The 21,727-nt window shown below is 31.8% G+C and overlaps 1 protein-coding gene across 1 annotated transcript; it reads left to right on the plus strand.

Moving 5' to 3' along the window:
• Positions 1–15,255: 15,255 nt before the first annotated feature.
• On the plus strand, positions 15,256–19,476 carry LOC115955951 (probable sugar phosphate/phosphate translocator At3g11320). The gene is made up of 4 exons (XM_031074374.1): positions 15,256–16,241; positions 17,276–17,379; positions 17,505–17,733; positions 19,261–19,476. Exons 1-4 carry the CDS (start codon positions 15,801–15,803, stop codon positions 19,405–19,407), a joined length of 921 nt encoding a protein of 306 aa, XP_030930234.1. The 5' UTR covers positions 15,256–15,800; the 3' UTR covers positions 19,408–19,476.
• Positions 19,477–21,727: the final 2,251 nt, after the last annotated feature.

Genomic DNA, 21,727 nt, shown 5'->3' on the forward strand with positions numbered 1-21,727 from the left:
AAAAAAAAAAAAAAAAAAAAAAGAATTTTTGTTTTGAATTTTCATTTTTAACCATACATGAAACATGGCAATGATGTCTAGGTAATTACTTGAAGCTAAGCCTTCTCTTTTTCTTTGCAATTCATTTGGCAATAATGGACAAATTATAAATTGCATACAATTCATTTTCTTTTATGAGTGTTAGAGATAGAGGGAGAAACGTAGAGAGAGTCTCAAATATAACACTTTTTTTTGGGTTTAGAGATAGGTTTAGAATGTAATAAATGAGGGTAATCAATGAAATTCTAATAAAAATATGGGTCCTGCTAACGAGTGCCCTAAGGGCACTCATTAACAATCCATTTTAAGAATGAGAATCTTTTTTTAACCGTTGGATCTATTTAAATTAAAAAATGCATAACTCTTTACACCAGATGTAACTTGAACCCATCTCTTCAAATAATTAAATTTCATTAAAATTTTCAATACTCTATAAATATAATTAGGCTAGAAATTTCAACGAGACACCTGTAAAAAAAAATAAAAGTCACTTATTGAATCTTATCCCAAAAAAAAAAAACTAATTTATTGAAGTCTTGTTCTAAATTTGCATAATACATGAATAATTAAATTTAACAAGGATTGCTGACATACAAAGATATCTTCTTATTGTTTCTTTTTTTTTTTCCCCCTCTCTCTTTCAAATCTCCCTAAAATGTTTTTAAATTAAAGTCATTCCAAATGGCAATAATGAGGGTTTTTTTTTAACTGTTGGATCTACTTAAATTTAATGGTTTAAAAAATATGTAACTCTTTACACCAGGTGTAACTTGAACCCATCTCTTCAAGTAATTAAATTTCATTAAAATTTTCAATACTCTATAAATATAATTAGGCTAGAATTTCAACGAGACACCTGTAAACAAAATAAAAGTCACTTATTGAATCTTATCCCAAAAAAAAAAAACTAATTTATTGAAGTCTTGTTCTAAATTTGCATAATACATGAATAATTAAATTTAACAAGTATTGCTGACATACAAAGATGTCTTCTTATTGTTTTTTTTATTTCCCCTCTCTCTTTCAAATCTCCCTAAAATGTTTTTAAATTAAAGTCGTTCTAAATGGCAATAATGAGGGTCTTTTTTTAACCGTTAGATCTACTTAAATCTAATGGTTTAAAAAATGTGTAACTCTTTATACCAGGTGTAACTTGAACCCATCTCTTCAAGTAATTAAATTTTATTAAAATTTTCAATACTCTATAAATATAATTAGGCTAGAAATTTCAACGAGACACCTGTAAACAAAATAAAAGTCACTTATTGAATCTTATCCCAAAAAAAAAAACTAATTTATTGAAGTCTTGTTCTAAATTTGGTATAATACATGAATAATTAAATTTAACAAGGATTGCTGACATACAAAGATATCTTCTTCTTCTTTTTCTTTTCTTTTTTCCCCTCTCTCTTTCAAATCTCCCTAAAATGTTTTTAAATTAAAGTCGTTCCAAATGGCAAAGCACAAACAAAACTCAGCCAAGTTTCCTTGCACGACTTAGCCAGCTTAAATAATAAATATAGTGAAAATGGGAAACCAATTTTTTTTTTCTTTTTTCTCCAAACCCCACTACGAAGAAAGATAATCATTTCTTAAGATACCATATCCATATGCAACTCGGAACAAAATACATATGCTATGTTAAATATTTGACACTTCCAAGGCCCAATCTGTTTCAAGTAATTAAATAAATTTTATGGAAAGTTTCAAAGTCAATACTCTATAAATAAAATGAGGCTAGAAATTTCAACGAAACCCCTGTAAACAAAAGATAAGTAATTAATTGAAGTTTGAGATGTGGAGTCAATTTTTTATTTTTGATAATCAATAATTATAATAGAGAAGAATATTTGAATTTTAAATATCTTGGTTAAAAATATTAAGAAATGTCAGTTGAGTTACCAAACTCTTAGTCAAATTACTCTTGTTCTAAATTGAGTATAACACATGAATAATTCAACCGAATTTTCTTGCATAATGTGTCTAGGTTTAAATAAGAAATGTTGTGAAAATGCGAAACCAATTTTCCTAATCTTTTTTTCTAAACCACAAAGACAGATGTTCATTTCATAAGAGGTATAGAAAAAATATTCACGTGGTGTTTACTCTGTTCTTTAGTCTATTGCGAAGCAATTTTGTCTTGTCTTAAAAATAAATAAATAAAAGTTTTGAAAACTAATAAAATATAATTTGTACTACGCTGATCTTTCAAGTTTCATACTTGATGACGTATGAACTATTACAGTACTATATATACATGTTAAAACTTCCACAACTAATAAGCAATAGAGAACAAGAAATGAAAAAATGGCTAGAGGTTTTGGTGTTCTTGCTGATGCGGGTGTTCTGTTGGGGAGCTTGAGTGGCCTACTTTTGTTGGGCATGATTATCATGTCCATCCCAATTATATCAATGGTCATATTTGCTTGTGTTGATAATAAAGCCAAGAATAGAAGTGCTGGTGGTGGGGGGTTTGGAGATGGAGTTGGAGGTTGTGGAGGCGGCAATGGAGGTGGAGGTGGCAATGGAGGTGGCAATGGAGGTGGAGGTTGATGATAGAAAAATGAAGGATTCGTTACTATTATAATAAGAAGAGTGTTACGTCTACAATATTTTCACAACAAATTATAGATGGTAAGTTGTTATTGGTTATAATTTGAATCTACAACTTAAATTACTTTTTTGTCTATCCATAACTACCAATAACAACTTACTACTTAGTATTTGTTGTAAAAATGTTGTGAAAATATTGTGAACATAACATTTTTCTTTTATCATGGGTTTTTTTTTTTTAATAATTCAATTGTTATAAATAAATGGAGAGTAGAGGTTTGTTTTATTGAAATGAAAGAATGAGGTGAAGGTTTAAAGTTATCAACCTCGATTCTCCTTGTAAAGAAGATCAGTTGATGTCATTGAATTACAAGATTTTTTTGGCATGTATTTTCTATTTGCTATTGTGGTATAGCTAGCATAAAAAGAATAAATGATTGGTGTGGCTACATGACCCAATTTTGGGTTTCATTTTATGTGTATATATATAATCTTTTAATCAAGTTATGTCAATCATAACCATTCCTGCATAATTCAGCTTAACAACCAATGAAAATTTAGCTTATGACTGAGCATTTTATCTATAAAAAAAAATGTGTACTTTTTCTTTTTTTATTTTAGAAAGAAGTCTTATTTTTACCTAAAGGTAGTAATTTGTGTTAAAATTAAATTCGACTAAACTCTGAGTCATTCTAAGCTAAATCTGTGCTAAGCAATTAGCTAAATGTGAAGTCTTATTGTGTTGGTTTTTTTGCAATATCTCCAATAGTTTGCTGTTAATGTATGAGGAGCATTGAAGCTTTAACTAATTGTACTACATGAGATAGCAGTAAATTAAGGGTTAAATATATTGTAAAAACCTTCATTCTATTCCAGAAGTATTGATCAAGAAAATCTTTTCAAAATTCGAAATATTATTTTACTATTATTAACAGTTAGACTATTAAGTTGATTTTCTCAAAACTTAAAGGAGTGCAGTATCATTTATCTTAAGGTTTAGGACAAAGTGTAATTCCTCCAAACTTTAAGAGAGGTATGTGTAATTTATCCATAAAGATTAAAAGACAAGGAAGGTCAATAAAAGAAATGAAAAATTATTGAGTGGAAATAAAATAACTCCATCCATACATAGTTGGGCTGAGAAAAAGGTATTGTCAAAAATTAGTTATGTCCAAGGATAATCAAGGAGTAGGCGTCAAAATGTTTAATGGCATTGCATCGAACACAAAATTGTGCTTATGGGTTAGAGTGGCAAATAAAATTCGAGACATGGGTAAATTAGATGGTTATGAACACAATTTTCATAGGAAATTCCAATAGAGGTAACAAAAGTATGCCTTGGGTAGTATGAAAGTGATAAGAATATTATAAGCTAAGGAGCTAATAGCCTAATACAAATGCTAAAGGGAAAATTCCATGAAAGGGTGTATGTAGTATGTGATTTAAGAGGAACAAGAATAGTTATAATAAGATTGTTACATACATGGAGGGAGATTTCAAGAGATATGAGATGAATATCGCAAGTATGTGTGTGGTAGCCATAAAAAATTTTTTTAATTCTTGACGACATGATATGTTACTAAAGTATATGCCAACTAGTTGAGTTACTAAATTCTTGACAACATGATATGTTATGATTGATGTATAGTTAAAGTGGTACAGTAATTGGCTCATATAAAAATAATGTTGCTTCAATCATAGTTTATCACCTTAATAAGTTGTAAAAAAAAAAAAAAATTATGTTGATGCATTGCTAAAAATATTTGTTTTTTTAACTACCACTAAAAGGTCTTGAAATACTTTTTGAGAAGTGTTACGTTTACAACATTTTTATAACGTTTTCACAACAAATCATAGGTGGTTAGTTATTATTGGTTCTAATTTAAATCTATCACAGAAATTATTTTTCTACTCCACTAATAACAACCCGTAACAACTTACCACATAGAATTTGTTGTGAAAATGTTATGGACATAGCATTTCTCATACTTTTTATATACTAGGATTCTTTTTCTTTTTTTTTTAATCTCAAAATATATATATATATATATTTATACTAGGATTCTCTTAATTGTTAATTCCTCTATTTATTTCTATAAATGCCACACTAAAAACAAAACAAAACAAAACCCCCCATTTGTTGATGAACTGTTCCAAATCCCAAATTAATGAGTCATTTATGAATAATCTCAACAAAAAAACAAAAAGAGTCATTTATGAATGTTGTAAATGTAACAATAAAACAAACCCATTTCCATTTCAAAAACGCAAGTAATTTGGTCCAGAACAGTTAATTCGGATGAAATAACTAACAGTTGACTTTAGTTTAGTGAGTAGCATTGCATTCCACTTTCTTGGAGCACCTGTACCTGTCAGTTTGGTTAGGATATTTAGCCAACCTTTAGAAAAAAAAAAGCGATAGAGAAAAAGAAAGAATATCATGTTTCTTATAGCAATAAAAAGAAAGAAAGAAAAAAAAATCATGCTTTTACTTCTTCATGTAGTGAAGCTGAAGATTGTTTCAACTTTGATAACCAAACAAAGTTTATTATTTGTCTAAACAAGTCTAGACAACATGTTTCTAAAACCAAATTATTCTCTCACACAAATACAAAGTTCTCTCTTAATACAAAGGTTGGAACTCAATACAAAGTTTGGGGTTGCACCTAATACAAAGAAGTCTTCTCTTCTCTGCCCAACCCCTCCACAAGCCCCTGGGATCTTTCACTCTTATATTTTGCCACACCACTAGCTCACATTTTGCTGCTCTACCACACCACTTCTGAATAACAAGCTCCATATATATAGAGCAAAATAACCAAAGTGTCGGCAAGCACTATCGTGCATCCAAAGCAATGGACCTACACTAATAGCTTGTTTGGATGGAGGGGGAGTAGAGTAGAGGGAGGAAGAGTAATTTAAATTACCTTATTTGGATGTTTTTTAGGGGTAGGGGGGGGGGGATTTGGAGGGGTTCTAACTACTTCTAACCTCTCATTTTTAATTCCCCCAAATTGAAGAGATTTGGAGGGAGAGTAAAGCATAGAAATGCTTGACCAAATGAATTACCAAATTTACCCTTACTATATTAACAAAATTACAAATTATGAAAAAGCTAATTATTCCCCTCCCCCTTACTTAATTTTAAAAACATCCAAACAAAGTGGAGGTTAACATTTCCCCTGAACCCCTCTACTCTCCTCTATTCTACTCTTCTCTCCCTCCAAACTTCCAGAGATAGCATAAGGTTGAGGGCCATTCCCTCCCCACCCCCCCCCCCCTCCCACCCAAAAAAAGGGTTTTGAAAATTATATATTAGTATATATATTTACACAAAATTTAAAGTTTTGATTCTTAGATCTATTCCCCCCAAAGTTTTACAAACTGACCCATGAAAATCTAAGGAAAAAAAATTAACTGACCATTCCTTTTGCCCAATTGCTCAGAGAACACCAAATAAGAAAAACCTTTAGACAAAAGAAATAACAAATAAACAAATCACAAATCTGGTTTATAACAAAACAAAATACCAATAAAACAATTACAAATCACAAATCCCTAACCATATAGATCACAAAACTGGAAAACCCCCCAAAAATTTTACCAAATAATTCGATTCTTTGTCCAATTTAATTTTTAAAACCGTAATAGATCTCTATAATTAATATGACTTTTATTTAATTTGTAGATCATAATAAATTAACTACAATGTTTAATTTTTTTTTAAGAAAAAATACAAAAAATTAAAAAAAACCGGTAATGATGATTTCACATTGCCATCCTCTAGTGTTGATATCCCAACTTCAAAAAGTCCTCAAACAAAAAACATTTTGACCCGCAAGTTCAAATCCTAGTTCCATTCCTATGCATCCATGCTAGAAAGTCATGCTTAGTTATATAGATGTGATTCCAAATCTTGACAATGTATGCAAAACAAAGAAGACGTCAAATGCAAGTACCATTTGGCTTATAGTACTTTTCCAATTAGCAATTCCATAATCAAATAAAGAGGCTACAATCAATTCAAGCCATTTTTGAACACTAAGCTGACCTTTCAAGTTTCATCGTTGATGGCGTAGGACATGTTACAGTACTCTCTCTCTCTCTATATATATATATACATGCTAAAACTTCCACAACTAAAAGCAATAGGGAACGAGAAGCAAAAAAATGGCTAGAGATTTGGGTGTTCTTGCTGATGCGGGTATTCTGTTGGGGAGCCCGAGTGGACTACTTTTGTTGTGCATGATTATCATGTCACTCTCAATGGTCATATTTGTTTGTGGTGATTCTAACAATCGAGATGGTTGTTATCGTGGACGTGCTGCTGGAGTTGATGGTGGTGCAGATTGTGGAGGTGGAGGTGGGGGTTGTGGTGGTGGTTGTGGTGGAGGAGCTTGATAATAGAAAAATGAAGAATTCATTTCTTTTTAAATAATTCAATTGTGATAACAAATGGGGTGTAGAGATTTGTTTTATTGATACAATAGAAAGGGAATGAAGATTTAAAGTTATGAATCTCAATTCTCCTCATAAAGAAGATCAATTGATGTCACTGAATTACAAGATTTTTTTGGCATGTATTTTCTATTTGCTATTATGGTATAGCTAGCATAAAAAGAATAAATGATTGGTGGGGCTACATGACCCAATTTTGGGTTTTGCTTTATGTGTATATGTATAATCTTTTCTTCAGATTTTTTCTTCTCAATAATTTAGCGAGGCTTTCATGTCATATTTGTGTTTCAATGAGCCTTGTATGAGTTTATGCTTACAACTAATAAAAAATGCATAAGATAAATTAATCAGTTTATGTCAATCATAATTATTCTTGCGAAATTCAGCTCAACAACTAATGAGAATTTAGAGTATGATCTGGCATTTTCTCTAAAAAAAAATTTGAAGTCTTATTTTTACCTAAAGCTAGTAGTGTGTGTTAAAATTAAACAGACTAAACTATGAGTCGTTCAAAGTTGAATTTGTGCTTAGCAATGAGTCATGTTGAGCTACAACAAGTCGTTTGAGGCTAAGTTTGTACTAAATTACAAGTCATACAGATATTTGTTGTGAAATTGTTGTAAAAATATCAAAATACTGTGGATGTAACATTTCTTTTATTATTATAAAGAGTAACTTAAGTTAGCTTTATATATACTAACTCATTCATAACAACCTAACTAACACATACACACAGATATATATATATATATATATATATATTATTAACATAAGTAGAAATTCTCTCCTCCCATCCACTTCCAAATTCTCCACACACACACACACACAAAAAAAAAATTCACACAAAACTTCCAACTTCATCGAATTGGACCAAAATGCTAGTGAGAGAGATGAAGAGGGTGAAACTGAGTGTGTGTGTGTGTGTGAGAGAGACTGTCTGTGAGTGAGAGAGTAGCTAAAAGAGAATGGCAGAATTTAGTACATAGAATGGGTTATGTATAAATATAATTCGGTCTGGTTCCGACCGAAATTTTCCTTTTTGAGCCTTTTGGCACGGCCCTCTTTAACATATAGTTGGGTTCTTTTCTTTTTTCTTTTTAATTTTAGTTTTAGTTTTTTTTTTTTCTTCTTTGAGAAATGAAATATAAATTTAGAAGAATATAAGTATGATTTATGATAATGAAACTTATAAATGGAGGCCTTCAACCACAGTTTCAAATTTTAAAATATTTTTAAAAATGACTTAAACAAATAATGAATTAAAATACTTAAACAACGACAACAAATTTTCATAACAATAGGAAAGAAATGATTTGAGTTCCAATTGCAATCTCAAGAAAATTGCAAAATGTATTTAAGTGTGAGTTTTGCATTTTTGCCTAGATTTTATAAGGACAAAAATTGTGTACCAACTTGGTTGTGGTTGTAGCCTATGGCTACAATTCCTACTAAAAAAAATTAATTTGACTATACATTTTGAAAATATAATCGTTAAATTGCATGTTCTTTATATTCTTAACACACATGTCAAACTTTATGCCAGTCGGTTATTTACTATTCGATCCATAAACTTATTTTTTATGTATAATTTCAATCTATAAAAACTTGAAATTTAAACATTTGATTGATAATATAACTATTAATCTTTGATCTTCTAAAAATTTTGCAAGCATAGAAGATATAAGAATAAAATATAATCCAATAGTGAATTTGTCAATAGATTTGTCAAAATTCACTATTGGATTATATTTTATTCTTAAACCATTAATCTTTGATCTTCTAGAAATTTTGTAAGTATAGAAGATATAAGAATAAAATATAATCTAATAGTAGATTTATCAAAATTCACCTCTAATAAAAAGATAGTGTGGAGTTGTAACTATTGGCTATAATCAAATTTGTAACCAAAGTTTGTCCATTTTATAATAAAATGGTTGTTGATACCCATTTTCATGACACATTTCGTGCAAGCCTGATTCAACCAAGCTCGACTTCCTTGTGAGCTCAATTCATGTATTATATTTTATTTATTCTTTTAAGCATAGTCCGAGCCCATGCGACATATTTGGGAAAATTGAGAAAGTGTGGTTTGAACAGTATGAGTTGGTTCCTTTCGGACCTTTTGCATGAACCTAGCACATGTGTGCTACCAAGTGGGCAAGAGACACTGATAACACCTCAGGTTCATAGAAGTGGTCTTGTACTTAAAATTTTCATCCCAAAACAGCTTTTATGCTCTTGTTGACTGTGACCCAAAGTTTCTGCCTGAACCCTTTTTTCCTTTTAAAAATAGTTAGCTCTCATTGGCCAATTTCAACTGATAGCTCTCATTCAGGTGAGCCTCCCAATAGTCTAAAATAACTGGAAAAAAAATGGGAGCCAATAAGGGTTTAGTCAAGCATTTACCTTAATGATGATAAAAGTAAGCCTTTCTTTTGTCCAAACAAAAGCAAATCTAAACCAAACCTTAATTTAGCATCTTGGAGGTCCATAGCCTCATCTTCATCCTAAAAACCAGTTATTAACAACACCCCAAACCCAATATAAAACTCTTTCTTCAGCTCAAAAGTCAAACAATCATGTTTTACCCACATAACTGAAACTTTAGAGTAAAAGCTCATTCAGCCAATCAACATTCTCACAAACCTTCTCTCTCTTCCTTACAAACCTTTCTCAATTTCCTCTTCTCGCTAACTGTGGTCGAAGTTTCGGACCTGTGGACTTTTTCTGTATTTTCTTGTATTTCAGTTATGGCATTTTAATTTTTCTCTTGTTAAAGCACCATTAGCCTTTTATTCATTATACATTTGGAATTTTGGGCTTGATTCTACATAAATAAACATTTCTAAAGAATCCAGTTGGAGATTTGGGCTAATCCTGCATTTTCAACCTTTGTCGAAAAATGTCCCCGACAATGGTTATTTATGTGAATCAACTATTTCGTTATTTGGTTATATTTTCATGGAAAAGGTTTGACTACAAATTTGATTGTAGCTTAAGCCTACAATTTTCATTAAAAAAAACTAACATGACTACATATTTTTAAAATCTAACCATTGAATTCCATGTTCATCATACTCTTAACGCACATGTCAAATTTTGAATCAATCAGATGTTATTTACTATATGATTCATAAACTTATTTTTTATGCATAATTTTAGATTACAAAAACTTGCAATTTAAACAATTAATTAATGACATAACTATTGATCTTCAATCTTTTGGAAATTTTGCAAGAATAGAGGATATAAGAAGAAAATGTAATTCGATAGTAGATTTGTCAAAATTCACATCTAATAAAAATATATTGAGTGAAGTTGTAGCCTTAAGCTACAACAAAGTTTGTAGTCAAACTTTGTCATATTTTCATTACAATAAATGATTATTTCTTAAATAATTGAGGAATATTTATATCTCTTTAAGAGCATCTTCAATGAACTCTCTAAAACAAAACTCCTCTTTATACATATTAGATTAGGGAGTAAACCCTTAAAATTAAGGTCCATCAATCTCACTATTTTACCTTTTTTTTGAAGAGCAACAATGAATCTCCTGATGTGGATTGTAGCTATGTGAACACAATTTCAGTTATGTCCAAGGATAATCAAGGAGGAGGTATCAAAATGTTCTAATGGCATTGCATCGAGCACGAAATTGTGCTTACGGGTTAGAATGGCAAAATAAAATTTGAGACAAGGGTATATTATATGGTTTATGAAGTATGAACACAATTTTCATATGAAAGTACTTTAAATGTGAAGGGCTTTGTGACTCCAAACCTAGTTCCAATCAGAGGTAACAAAAGTATGCCTTGGATAAGTGATAAGAAAACGATAAGCTAAGGAGGTGGTACAAATGCTAGAGGGAGAACTCCATGCAGGGGAGTATGTACTATGTAGTATGTGATTTAAGAGGAACAAGAATAGTTATAATAAGATTATTAAATACATGGAGGGAGATTTCAAGAGATATGAGATGAATATCGCAAGTATGTGTGTGCAGTAGTGATAAAAATTTTCCTATTGAGTATTCACCATCGTGGACCCAAGAGAAGAAAGTCCCTGCTTTGAATGATATACTTCTCTATGTAATAGAAGTACTGTTGTAGATTGGAGAAAATTAGTACTATGAATAAAATATCTTAGATTTTGAGTAGGCGAGAATAGTACGAATGAATTGGGATTTTGTAAAATTCGCCTAAGATTCCTGCAATTGTATAGCATAATAAAGAATATACCTCCAATTGAAAATGGTAGTATTAATTTTTTTTTTTTTTAAATAAAATTTACATCCAATTAGGAAAAGAAATGGATAAAAATCACGTGAGCATTCTCAACAGCAGTGCCCCACGTGCAATAAATGGTCAAAAGACTGCATTCTAACGCAGGTTTGCCATTGGCTCCTGCCTCTTGGCTTTGCCGGACGGTTGTGTTGTCAGCGAAAGAACCTAGACACTTTTCTTTGCCAAATTCACTCTCACTTTCTTTCTCTCTCTCTCTCTCTCAAACACAATCAAACACACGGCGTTCCCCCCCTTCTTCCATGGCACAGATTGCATTAACTTCTTCGGCAACCCTTGTTTCCTTCAAAGGTATGCTTTCTATCTCTCTCACCCTCTTTTATTGCCACTGATCGCATAGAATTTCCTTTTTTTTTGTTTTTTTTTTTATGAAATAGAATTTCCATTTACATACATGTATACCCAGATGGGTTTCTCTTAAATTTTCAGAAAATTTAGAAATCCTAGAATTTTTTAACTTGAAAAATTTTAGGTATCATCTATCTATGCCGTACTATTTTCACCCAAATGATGATTGTGCACGTTCTTTGTTATTAAGCGATTGAAGTCTTAGTGTATGATTGGAACTCAAAAAAGTTGATAATTTGTGATATGATTGAGGGTCATGACTTTTGTAATCTAGGGTGTGAAATGGGAAAGATTTATTACCTTAATTGGGGGATTTCAGGTGGAGCAAAACGAGGGGCTAAGTTAAGTTCAGATACTTCGAGACTGAGAGTGTCTAGGATTGGGACCAATTTATGGTTGTTAAACAAAAGTGGTGGAAGTGGAAGTAAAGGCTTTGGATTAGTTGGTTCCGATAGAATATATAGAGGAAACAGAGGTGTTGTGAAGGTATCCGATGGTCAAGCAGCCCCCTTGTCTGACTCTTATTTCTGGGCGGCAGCTAATAAGGTTGGAATCTTATCATGCACATTTCCATTTATATTTCTACCATAAAAAGACCACAAGGATTTTTAAATAGTATGAATGTGTTTACTCAATGGGTTTTGGCCCTTTAGTCTTTTGGGTCCTCTGGATTTTGGGTTGAAATCCATGACTTGGACCTGGGCCTTTGTTTTTTTTTTTTTTTTTGAATGGTGTCTGTTCTGTTTGGGCCACATTAACAGGGGTTTTTCTTAGAAGCAATGCTAAAAACATGATTTTTTTCTCATTACTTGTTAAGATGTGACTAGTGCGGCATTATATACAACATATATTCCAATTTTCTTTTAAGTTTAATAACAAAAATTATAATATGCCACCTGAAAAGTGTGAAAAAAAGTATGAAAATTTGTGTATTGAGACTATTGTTAACTTTAATATGCCATGCAACTAGCCAACTGCAATGTGCTGCATTTGAGAGAAATAAGTATAATATAAAAATTTAAGCACATGAGAGAAATAAGTATAATATAAAAATTTTGTAATTCTTGACGACATGATATGTTACTAAAGTATATGCCAACTAGCTGAGTAACTAGATTCTTGACAACATGATATGTTATGATTGATGTATAGTTAAAGTGGTATAGTTATTGGCTCGTATAAAAATAATGTTGCTTCAATCATAGTTTATCACCTTAGTAAGTTGTAAAAAAAAAAAAAATTATGTTTATAGCATTGTTAAATTTTTTTTTTTTTTTAACTACCACTAAAAGGTCTTGAAATACGTTTTGAGAAACGTTATATCCACAACATTTTTATAACGTTTTCACAACAAATTATAGGTGGTTAGTTGTTATTGGTTTTAATTTAAATCTATCACTGAAATTACTTTTCTAACCCACTAATAACAATCCATAACAATCTGTCACATAGAATTTGTTGTGAAAATGTTATGGACATAACATTTCTCATACTTTTTATATACTAGGATTCTTTTTCTTTTTCTTTTTTTATCTCAAAAAAAAAAATACTAGGATTCTCTTAATTGTTAATTCCTCTATTTATTTCTTCTATAAATGCCAAACTAAAAACAAAACCCCCCATTTGTTGATGAACTGTTCCAAATCCCAAATTAATGAGTCATTTATGAATAATCTCAACATTAAAATAAAATAAAAAAGAGGAGTCATTTATGAATGTTGTAAATATAACAATAAAGCAAACCCATTTCCATTTCAAAAACGCAAGTAATTTGGTCCAGAACAGTTAATTCGGATTAAATAACTAACAGTTGACTTTAGTTTAGCGAGTAGCATTGCATTCCACTTTCTTGGAGCACCTGTACCTGTCAGTTTGGTTAGGATACTTAGCCAACCTTTAGAAAAAAAGGGATAGAGAAAAAGAAAGACAAAGAATATCATGTTTCTTATAGCAATAAAAAGAAAGAAAGAAAGAAAAAAATCTTGCTTTTACTACTTCATGTAGTGAAGCTGAAGATTGTTTCAACTTTGATTACCAAACAAAGCTGATTATTTGTCTAAACAAGTCTAGAGTCTAGACAACATGTTTCTAAAACCATGAAAATAAGATTCAGAAAAAAAGGGTCCCATACCCCACACCACACACACACAAATGTGATTTGATCCAACCTAGGGCTTCTCTTCTCCTTGATGACCCAAATTTCTACTGGTACTTTTTTTTTTCCTTCATGGTGGTCAATTTCTAGTACATAAATTTAGAGTATAAACTATAAAATAGTTGTATTTTCACATGGGCCAGATTGGCTTAATTTCATAGAAAATTAGGCGGCACTTGGACCGGCCTTTGCCTAATTAGTCCAAGTTTTCAAGTTTCTAGTAAGCAAAGCACTTTGAGTATTCCTTCTTCCACGACCCAAAAAAAAATGGAAAAGGCACGTAGTGTTAATCACAATCTCCGTTGATGACGGTCCAAGTCATAGAATACATTTTTGTTTTCACAAGTATAGTGCTAAAGTCAACGAGAAAGTGACGTGTATTGGTTTATTTTATTCATGAATTATGACACTAACTACAAATTAGTTAGGGGTACATTATCAAAATTTTAATATAGTTTTGTCATTTATTCGATCGTTTGACTCATTCTATGGGAAAACAAAGTCTGTTTTGGTATAAATTCTTTGTGCTAAGTGGGGTTTTGGAGTTTGGGTCAGAGACTACTAAAATGGACCACTTCTTAATTCACAAAGGAAAAAATCAAAAGAAAATAAAAGAAAAATCCTCATGTATGGCATGTATAAAATAGGACAAAATTCGGAATAAAAATTAAAAGGGACCCCTGGATGTTTTCATTTGCAAATCAATACATGTCGGCAGGTCGCAATAGCTTCTAATAATTTCTCTCTTTAAAACATTGCACACTTGGGAATTAAAATTAGTAAATTACCCATCTCAGATTTTCTTTTATTATTATTTATTTGTAGAGTCAAATTAGAATGCTTTGCAAATCCAACTATCACAGCCACGGTAAAAAAAAAAAAAAAAAGTATATACAAGTAAATCTAAGAATTTTACTATACTTTAAAATTGTCAATATCATAAAAGAGAAATGTTAAAGAATGTTTTAAGAGCATTAGTTTATGAGCTATTTTTAAAAATATTTTATGAAAAAATAATAAAACAATTAATTTTGATGATAACTTTTTAGATTTTCCATAAAAATGATATCCAAACTTTCTTATCATAAAAACCAAGTTAATTTTTCAGCATATTCAAGGTATCCACCGAATTCTTGTAATTCCCTGCAACATTGGAAACCGTATATTTAGTCAAAACTCAAAAGTTATACTTTTCTTAAGCAGTACACCTCTAGGGAAAAAATGAAAAAACAAATTAGAAATCAACAAAGTTACAAAACCAAGCAAAAATAAATATAAATAATAAATAAATAAAACACAATATATATATATATATAGAATAATAGAAATATAAATCGTACATATATAGAAAGGAAACAAATTAGAAAGTCTCAAAGTCCTACTACAACAGCACTACCTATACCAAATCAATAAATAAAAAAACCCGAAAGAGAAACGAAACTCATTCCATACGCGTTTTGCGTTTACCTCCTCTATCTTTCCTCTGGTTCTGTTCTGTTCTCAAAATATAAAAACTCTTTCTTTCTCTCTCTTTCTGTGTCTCTCTCTTTTCCTTTAATTGCAGAGAGCCACATTCCTCGTCGGTCATCCTCAAAAACTCGACCTTTTCCATTTGTTTTTTTTCACACCCACGTTGTTTTTGTTTTGTTTTTTTTTTTTTTTAAATATTCAAAAGCAAATCAATCCCTTTCTCTTATTCTTTGTTTTCAATGAAATGAAACTCAACTCAATTTTTGCTCAGATCCAAGGAAGAGAGAACCCACAAGCTTTCTCTCTAAATTCTCCAATGCCCAGATCTATTATTATCTCCTTCCATTTATACTAAACCTCACCGTTTTCTGATTACTCACTGAAAATATATTTATTAAAAAAAAAAAATTCAATCTCTTTTTTGGTTGTTGTTGAAGGCAAATTCAGAGCCGTCGGATCGAGACCCATCAACGAAAATGAAAGGTACAAGCAGATTCTTCACGATCGGGCTCGTCGCAGCGTGGTACTCCTCCAACATTGGAGTCCTATTGCTAAACAAGTACTTGCTGAGCAATTACGGGTTCAAGTACCCGATCTTTTTGACCATGTGTCACATGACGGCTTGCTCGTTGCTGAGCTACGTGGCAATCGCGTGGATGAAGATGGTGCCTATGCAGACGATTCGGTCCCGGGTTCAGTTCTTTAAGATCGCGGCGCTGAGCCTCGTGTTCTGCGTGTCGGTTGTGTTCGGGAACATATCGCTCCGATTCTTGCCCGTCTCCTTCAACCAGGCTATTGGGGCTACCACGCCGTTTTTCACTGCGGTTTTTGCGTACATTATGACTCTGAAGAGGGAGGCTTGGCTTACTTATGTTACTCTCATTCCTGTTGTCACTGGAGTCATCATTGCAAGTGGGGTATGTGCTTCTCTCTATTTTTTTTTTTTTTTGGTTTTAATTTGTGTAAATTGATTGAATTTTGGATATGGGTTTTGCTTCAATTGAATTCTTGAGCTACTTTTACGTGCAATTGGGTTAGGTTTTTTATATTTTGATTGGGAGTTACTGCTAATAATTTAGTGCTGCTTAATGGGCTAGAAGATATAGGAAAATTTTTCAGTCTACCTAGCTGAACCTAGTTTAGCTGTTAGGCTTAATGGAGGTATGAGCTTTTTTTTCCTGGTTTTTGTTTTGGTTTTGGTTTTGACTTGTGTATATTTATCGGATGTGGGTTTTGCTTGCATTAATTGAATTTTTGAGCTACTTTTCCGTGCAATTAGATTAGTTTTCTCAACTATCAAAAAGAAAAAGAAAAAAAATCGTTTTCTCATTTTAATTGGGAGATGCTGCAAATAATTATTACTGTTTGATGTGTTGAAAGATCTAGGAAAATAGGGGAAATTTTATATTATTTTTCAGTATACCCAACTATTCTTAGATTAGCTATTAGGCTTAATGTGGTAAACTTATTTTTGTTTTTTTTGGTTTTGTTTTGATATGTGGGTAAAACTTAGCTATAGTTCCTTAGATGTTGTACCTTAGGTTCTCCAATAAAAGTAACTGTGTGGTTGCATTGATATTAATGTTTTTGTTGCATTGGTCAATAAAACCATGCGGTTGAATTCAATTGGGGAACGTATGTTACAATACTCAGGAGCTGTACCTAAGTATTCATCCGGATATTTAAGGTTGAAACTTTGTTTGGCTACATGAAATTGAGTGCTTTTTATTTCCCGTTGCTGTTTGTTAGTTTAGTAGGCAGTGTTTTTTGAGGATTGTGCAATGTGCATCCTTGTGGTTTACCATCAATTTGATATTTGGATGATTTAGTTGGTTTGTTGAATTGTCGATGGACTATGGTTAGACTCATTAGAGTGATTTGTAGAAATCTTTAAATGTTTTCTTTATTCATGTGATATCATTGGAATAATATTTCTGATTTGTGGCAACAGGGTGAACCGAGTTTCCATCTGTTTGGGTTCATAATCTGTGTTGCAGCTACAGCTGCAAGGGCACTCAAGTCAGTGCTACAGGGGATTTTGCTCTCTTCAGAAGGGTAAGAAGCTCTTATGTGTTCATCTTATTGAGACAAAAGTTAATGGCATAATTTCTTTGTTCTGTAGTTGAATTATTTCAAAACTAAAAGTGGGTACTGACAATGCCCTCTTAATATTATTCAAGGGAGAAGCTGAATTCTATGAACCTCCTTCTATACATGGCTCCAATAGCTGTTGTTTTTCTGCTACCTGCAACGCTTATTATGGAAGAAAATGTGGTTGGCATCACACTAGCTCTTGCTAGAGATGATCACAAGATCATCTGGTATCTACTATTCAATTCATCGCTGGCATATTTTGTAAATCTGACCAATTTCTTGGTCACGAAACACACTAGTGCACTCACTCTTCAGGTATGACTCACTTCTTGATATAGACTAATTTCTGTTTGTTATTTATCATGTTTCATGTTCTCTGTTAATTGCTTGTGTGTGCTATTTGCCTATTTATTTTTGAGCTCATAGAAATGAATATTTTTCTTCCCTATAGAACTTGGACAGTTCTGGAGGAATGATCTTCATTAATTAATTGTGGAATTATAGAAATCTGAATATTAATTAGAAAAGGACCGTGTCTGCTTAGTGGGAGATATGTTCAGGAAAGGTAGGTTGCCGGTCAAATTGCAATAATTTCTTTCTATCAGTTCATGGGCTCAATGATGTGTTTCTGATTATTGCATAGATGGAGCCTTAACGAGGTCTTTCCTAAAATTATGTAAAAGAAACACTAAAGAGAAGTTGAATGCTTACTTAACTACCCCCCAAAAAAAAGAAGAGTAGTTGAGTGCCTGCTTTGCATTGCATAATCTATGCAGGTTATTGCCAATGTCCTATAGCTCAATTTATAGTTTCTCACCTTGTAACTACAGGCAGAGGGTCCCTGTAAGAGTCACCTAGTGCATGGTTGACTTACCAATTAAGTAAAAAATAAAAATAAAAAGCTATGTTTGCTAATAATCTTCATTAATAAAATATATTTTACTGATACTACAAAAAGGAACAATTGTGAGTGTAAGATGTAAATGTAAAGAGCATGGAAATCTATGAATTGAGCCCAAAAATAGAGTTCTTACTTCTTAGTGAAGCTCATTAATCATAAACTCCTCTAGGGGTTATTGGTGGGGAGTATTAAATAGTACTGCATGATTTCTATAAAAATCGGCAAATTCCCAAGTAATATGATTGGTAGACATGTTAAATTCTGTACCCTAGATCATTTCCTATAGCTACATATGATGGTTATGGATGGAGTGAAGCGTTGACGAAAAGCATTTATGTTTTTATGTTGACTCGGTTTCCCATGGTAACTTCATTGCAGCCATGATATTTGGATTTTTTAAAGAGTTTAGTTGATGAGATGGATAAGTGGGATATTATTATATATGAGTTCTGAGCTCTAGGCATGACCAATTGAGACAATCATCTAAGATGATTTGATCATGTATGGTGGAAACCAATTGTGGTACCATTTGAGTTTGGTTTAAGCTGAAACTACTCTTTTAAGGATGGCCGAAAGTATATAGGCTGAAGATGTGGAACAAAGTCCATGTAGCCATTCTAAGTGAGAGGAATACCGCTTCAATAGACTTTGTAGCTCTCTTGTTGTATAGCTTTATGTTAAAGTATCTTCTGAGTTGGATATTTTTGGCTATTTTTACTAATGAACTTCTTGGGAGCAAAGCATTTGCTTAGCAATAAAAGGTTGAGCATTATGTTTTTTCCCTTAAAACTATGTATTCAATCTTGCTGCCCTATCATTATTTTTTTGTTTCAAAGGTTCAACAGGTTTATATGCAATGTTGCCTTATTTTTATTTTTTTCCCCTTATCTTCTTTTTTGGAAGTTCAACATTTGTATAACAAGGAGTTATGGTTCTTTCAGGTACTAGGAAATGCTAAAGGGGCAGTGGCTGTGGTGGTTTCAATTTTAATTTTTAGAAATCCCGTGTCGGTGACTGGAATGCTTGGTTACTCGCTTACAGTCATGGGAGTTATACTCTACAATGAAGCCAAGAAACGAAGCAAATGATATGATTCTGGAAAGCAGTAAGGGGATTTTCCTATATTTTGTTCTTCTACAGCGAGGATAGCATCGACCCACATGGAGGCAAAAGTTTGGGCCAACGTACTAGCAGTTTGAGGTGGATTTTGCCCTCTAAACTCTATTTTTTGCGGGAAGCCTTCAGAGATTGGCTTCCACTTGTATCAGCAACGACTCAGGATTAGCCAAAGAAGTAGAAAAATTCAATAAGTGACTTATATACCTCTATTATTCCTAGCTTGGGGTTTTGGAGGACTTTTTTTTTAATCTTCTTTTATTCTTTCAGGAAAGGATTGTAGAATTGGATCTCTACACAATCAGTCTGTTATTAACATTTCTTATATTGATTAATTAATGAAAACATTCATAATCTCACCATTCTGTGCTTGTCATCTTGGCTTTATTAAGGATTTAATTATGGTGTCCCTCTTCAAATTAATCACCCACAAGAAATCTGGTTTGCCAAAGTTGCACACTGTTGGAACATGATCAATTCACTCAGATATTGTCTCCAATTAGGTCCATTCGGTTTCATTTATTCCATTTCGGTTCATTTAGTCTATTTTGGACTAATTGAGCATTAAATTAATTCTTTTTATAAGTTGTCTTCTCTAGCTCAAAATTTACTTTATTTTCTTAATTTTTGGGTTGAAAAGTATGAAATTTTATTCTATTTTGATCAAACTCTTTAGTTTTTGGTTAAAAAAAATTTTTTTTTTTTTAAAAGACACTAGAAATTATATATATTTTTAGCCCTAAAATAGCAATAAAAATGATAAATATTCAAAAAATTACTTTAAATTTAGGTTTCAATAAAATAGGCATTATACTTATATTTGAAAAGAAAGAAAATGTTACAATTGTAAACTAATAGAGTATAATAATTTAAACTTAACATGTTACATGTGTTCTATAAGAAATTTTCAAATTAGTCAACCAATTATAGTATATTTTTTATAAAAGAAAAAAAAAAGTAATTTTAATAACATCTTCTCTATTTATAAAAAAAATATTATAATTATTTAGTTCAAATCTTTTTATTAAATTATTATTGAATGCAAAATACGTTAGAGCATCCACAACAGTGGAGCTAAAATTTTAGCTTTTTAGCTCCACTAAAAGTTATTTTATCTATTTTACCTGCACACATATTGCAGCAGTAGATCTATTTTAGCTTTTAACACAATAAAATAATATAAATTTCACAATAAAATAATATAACTACTACAATAAAATAATATATCCCACTCCAAAAAAAATCCACAGCACCAACCACAACCACCTCTACCATCAACCACAGTCACAACTACACCCATAACCAGCACCAGCAATCCACAGCAAAAAAAAAAACCCAAATCTACAATTTTTTTCCTCAACCCAGACCAAACAAAATCACCAATCACAAACAAAATAAAAAATCACCAATCACAAACAAGCACAACATCAGCGAGCAAGCACCCCGATCGGCAGCATGGGTTTGAGGCGAATGACAGCGTGGGTCTAAGTTGATCGACGACTTGGGACGGCGTTGAAATAGAGGTGAGAGTTTGAGATCGGTGACAGCGATGTTGACAATGACAGATGGTGGATGGCGGTAACATTGACGATCGGTGGCGGCGACGTTGCCGATGGTCAGGCCAACGATGGTCAGAGTGAGCTTGAGCTTAAGTGAATGAAGAGAGTGAATGAGACCAGAGTGAATAAGAGAATGAATAAAAAAAGAAGCAAGTTGTATAAGTTGAATAAAAAATTACTTCTATTTTTTTAGCTCCACACTACAGTGCATATCTATGATAGATGTGTGCTGTAACAATTTAGCTAAAAATTTTAGCTATTACTGCACATGGGGTTTTTTTTGTAGTTTGGTACATCTAAAATAGCAATGTAACTATTTAGTTCCATTACTGCAATTGCTCTTATGTTCTCATATAAAACTTATAAAAATTAAAAATATTTTTAAATAACAAGTATACTATTTAACCTACAAATTTTATATTATATTTTTAGAAAATAATTACACTATACTTTCCTACACACTGCATTAAAGCTTTGTTGTTCCATTGTCTCGCGCTTGCCACTCTGGCCCATTCACCGATGGTTCTACGCTTCTACCGCACCAATCATACAACTGCCAGATTATTCCATTATATTCTCCTTTTATTTGCCTTTTCAGTCGTCCAATTATTCTCACCGTAGATAAAAAATAAACCTGTTATTATTGTCCGTGTGAATGAGATATGCCTCAGCACAAAATCAATCAGACTGACAATCATTCAAATAACGTCCTTGTAAATAATTTAAAACCAGA

The sequence above is a fragment of the Quercus lobata genome, chromosome 8 (assembly GCF_001633185.2).
Source record: "Quercus lobata isolate SW786 chromosome 8, ValleyOak3.0 Primary Assembly, whole genome shotgun sequence".
Classification (NCBI taxonomy): Eukaryota; Viridiplantae; Streptophyta; class Magnoliopsida; order Fagales; family Fagaceae; genus Quercus; species Quercus lobata.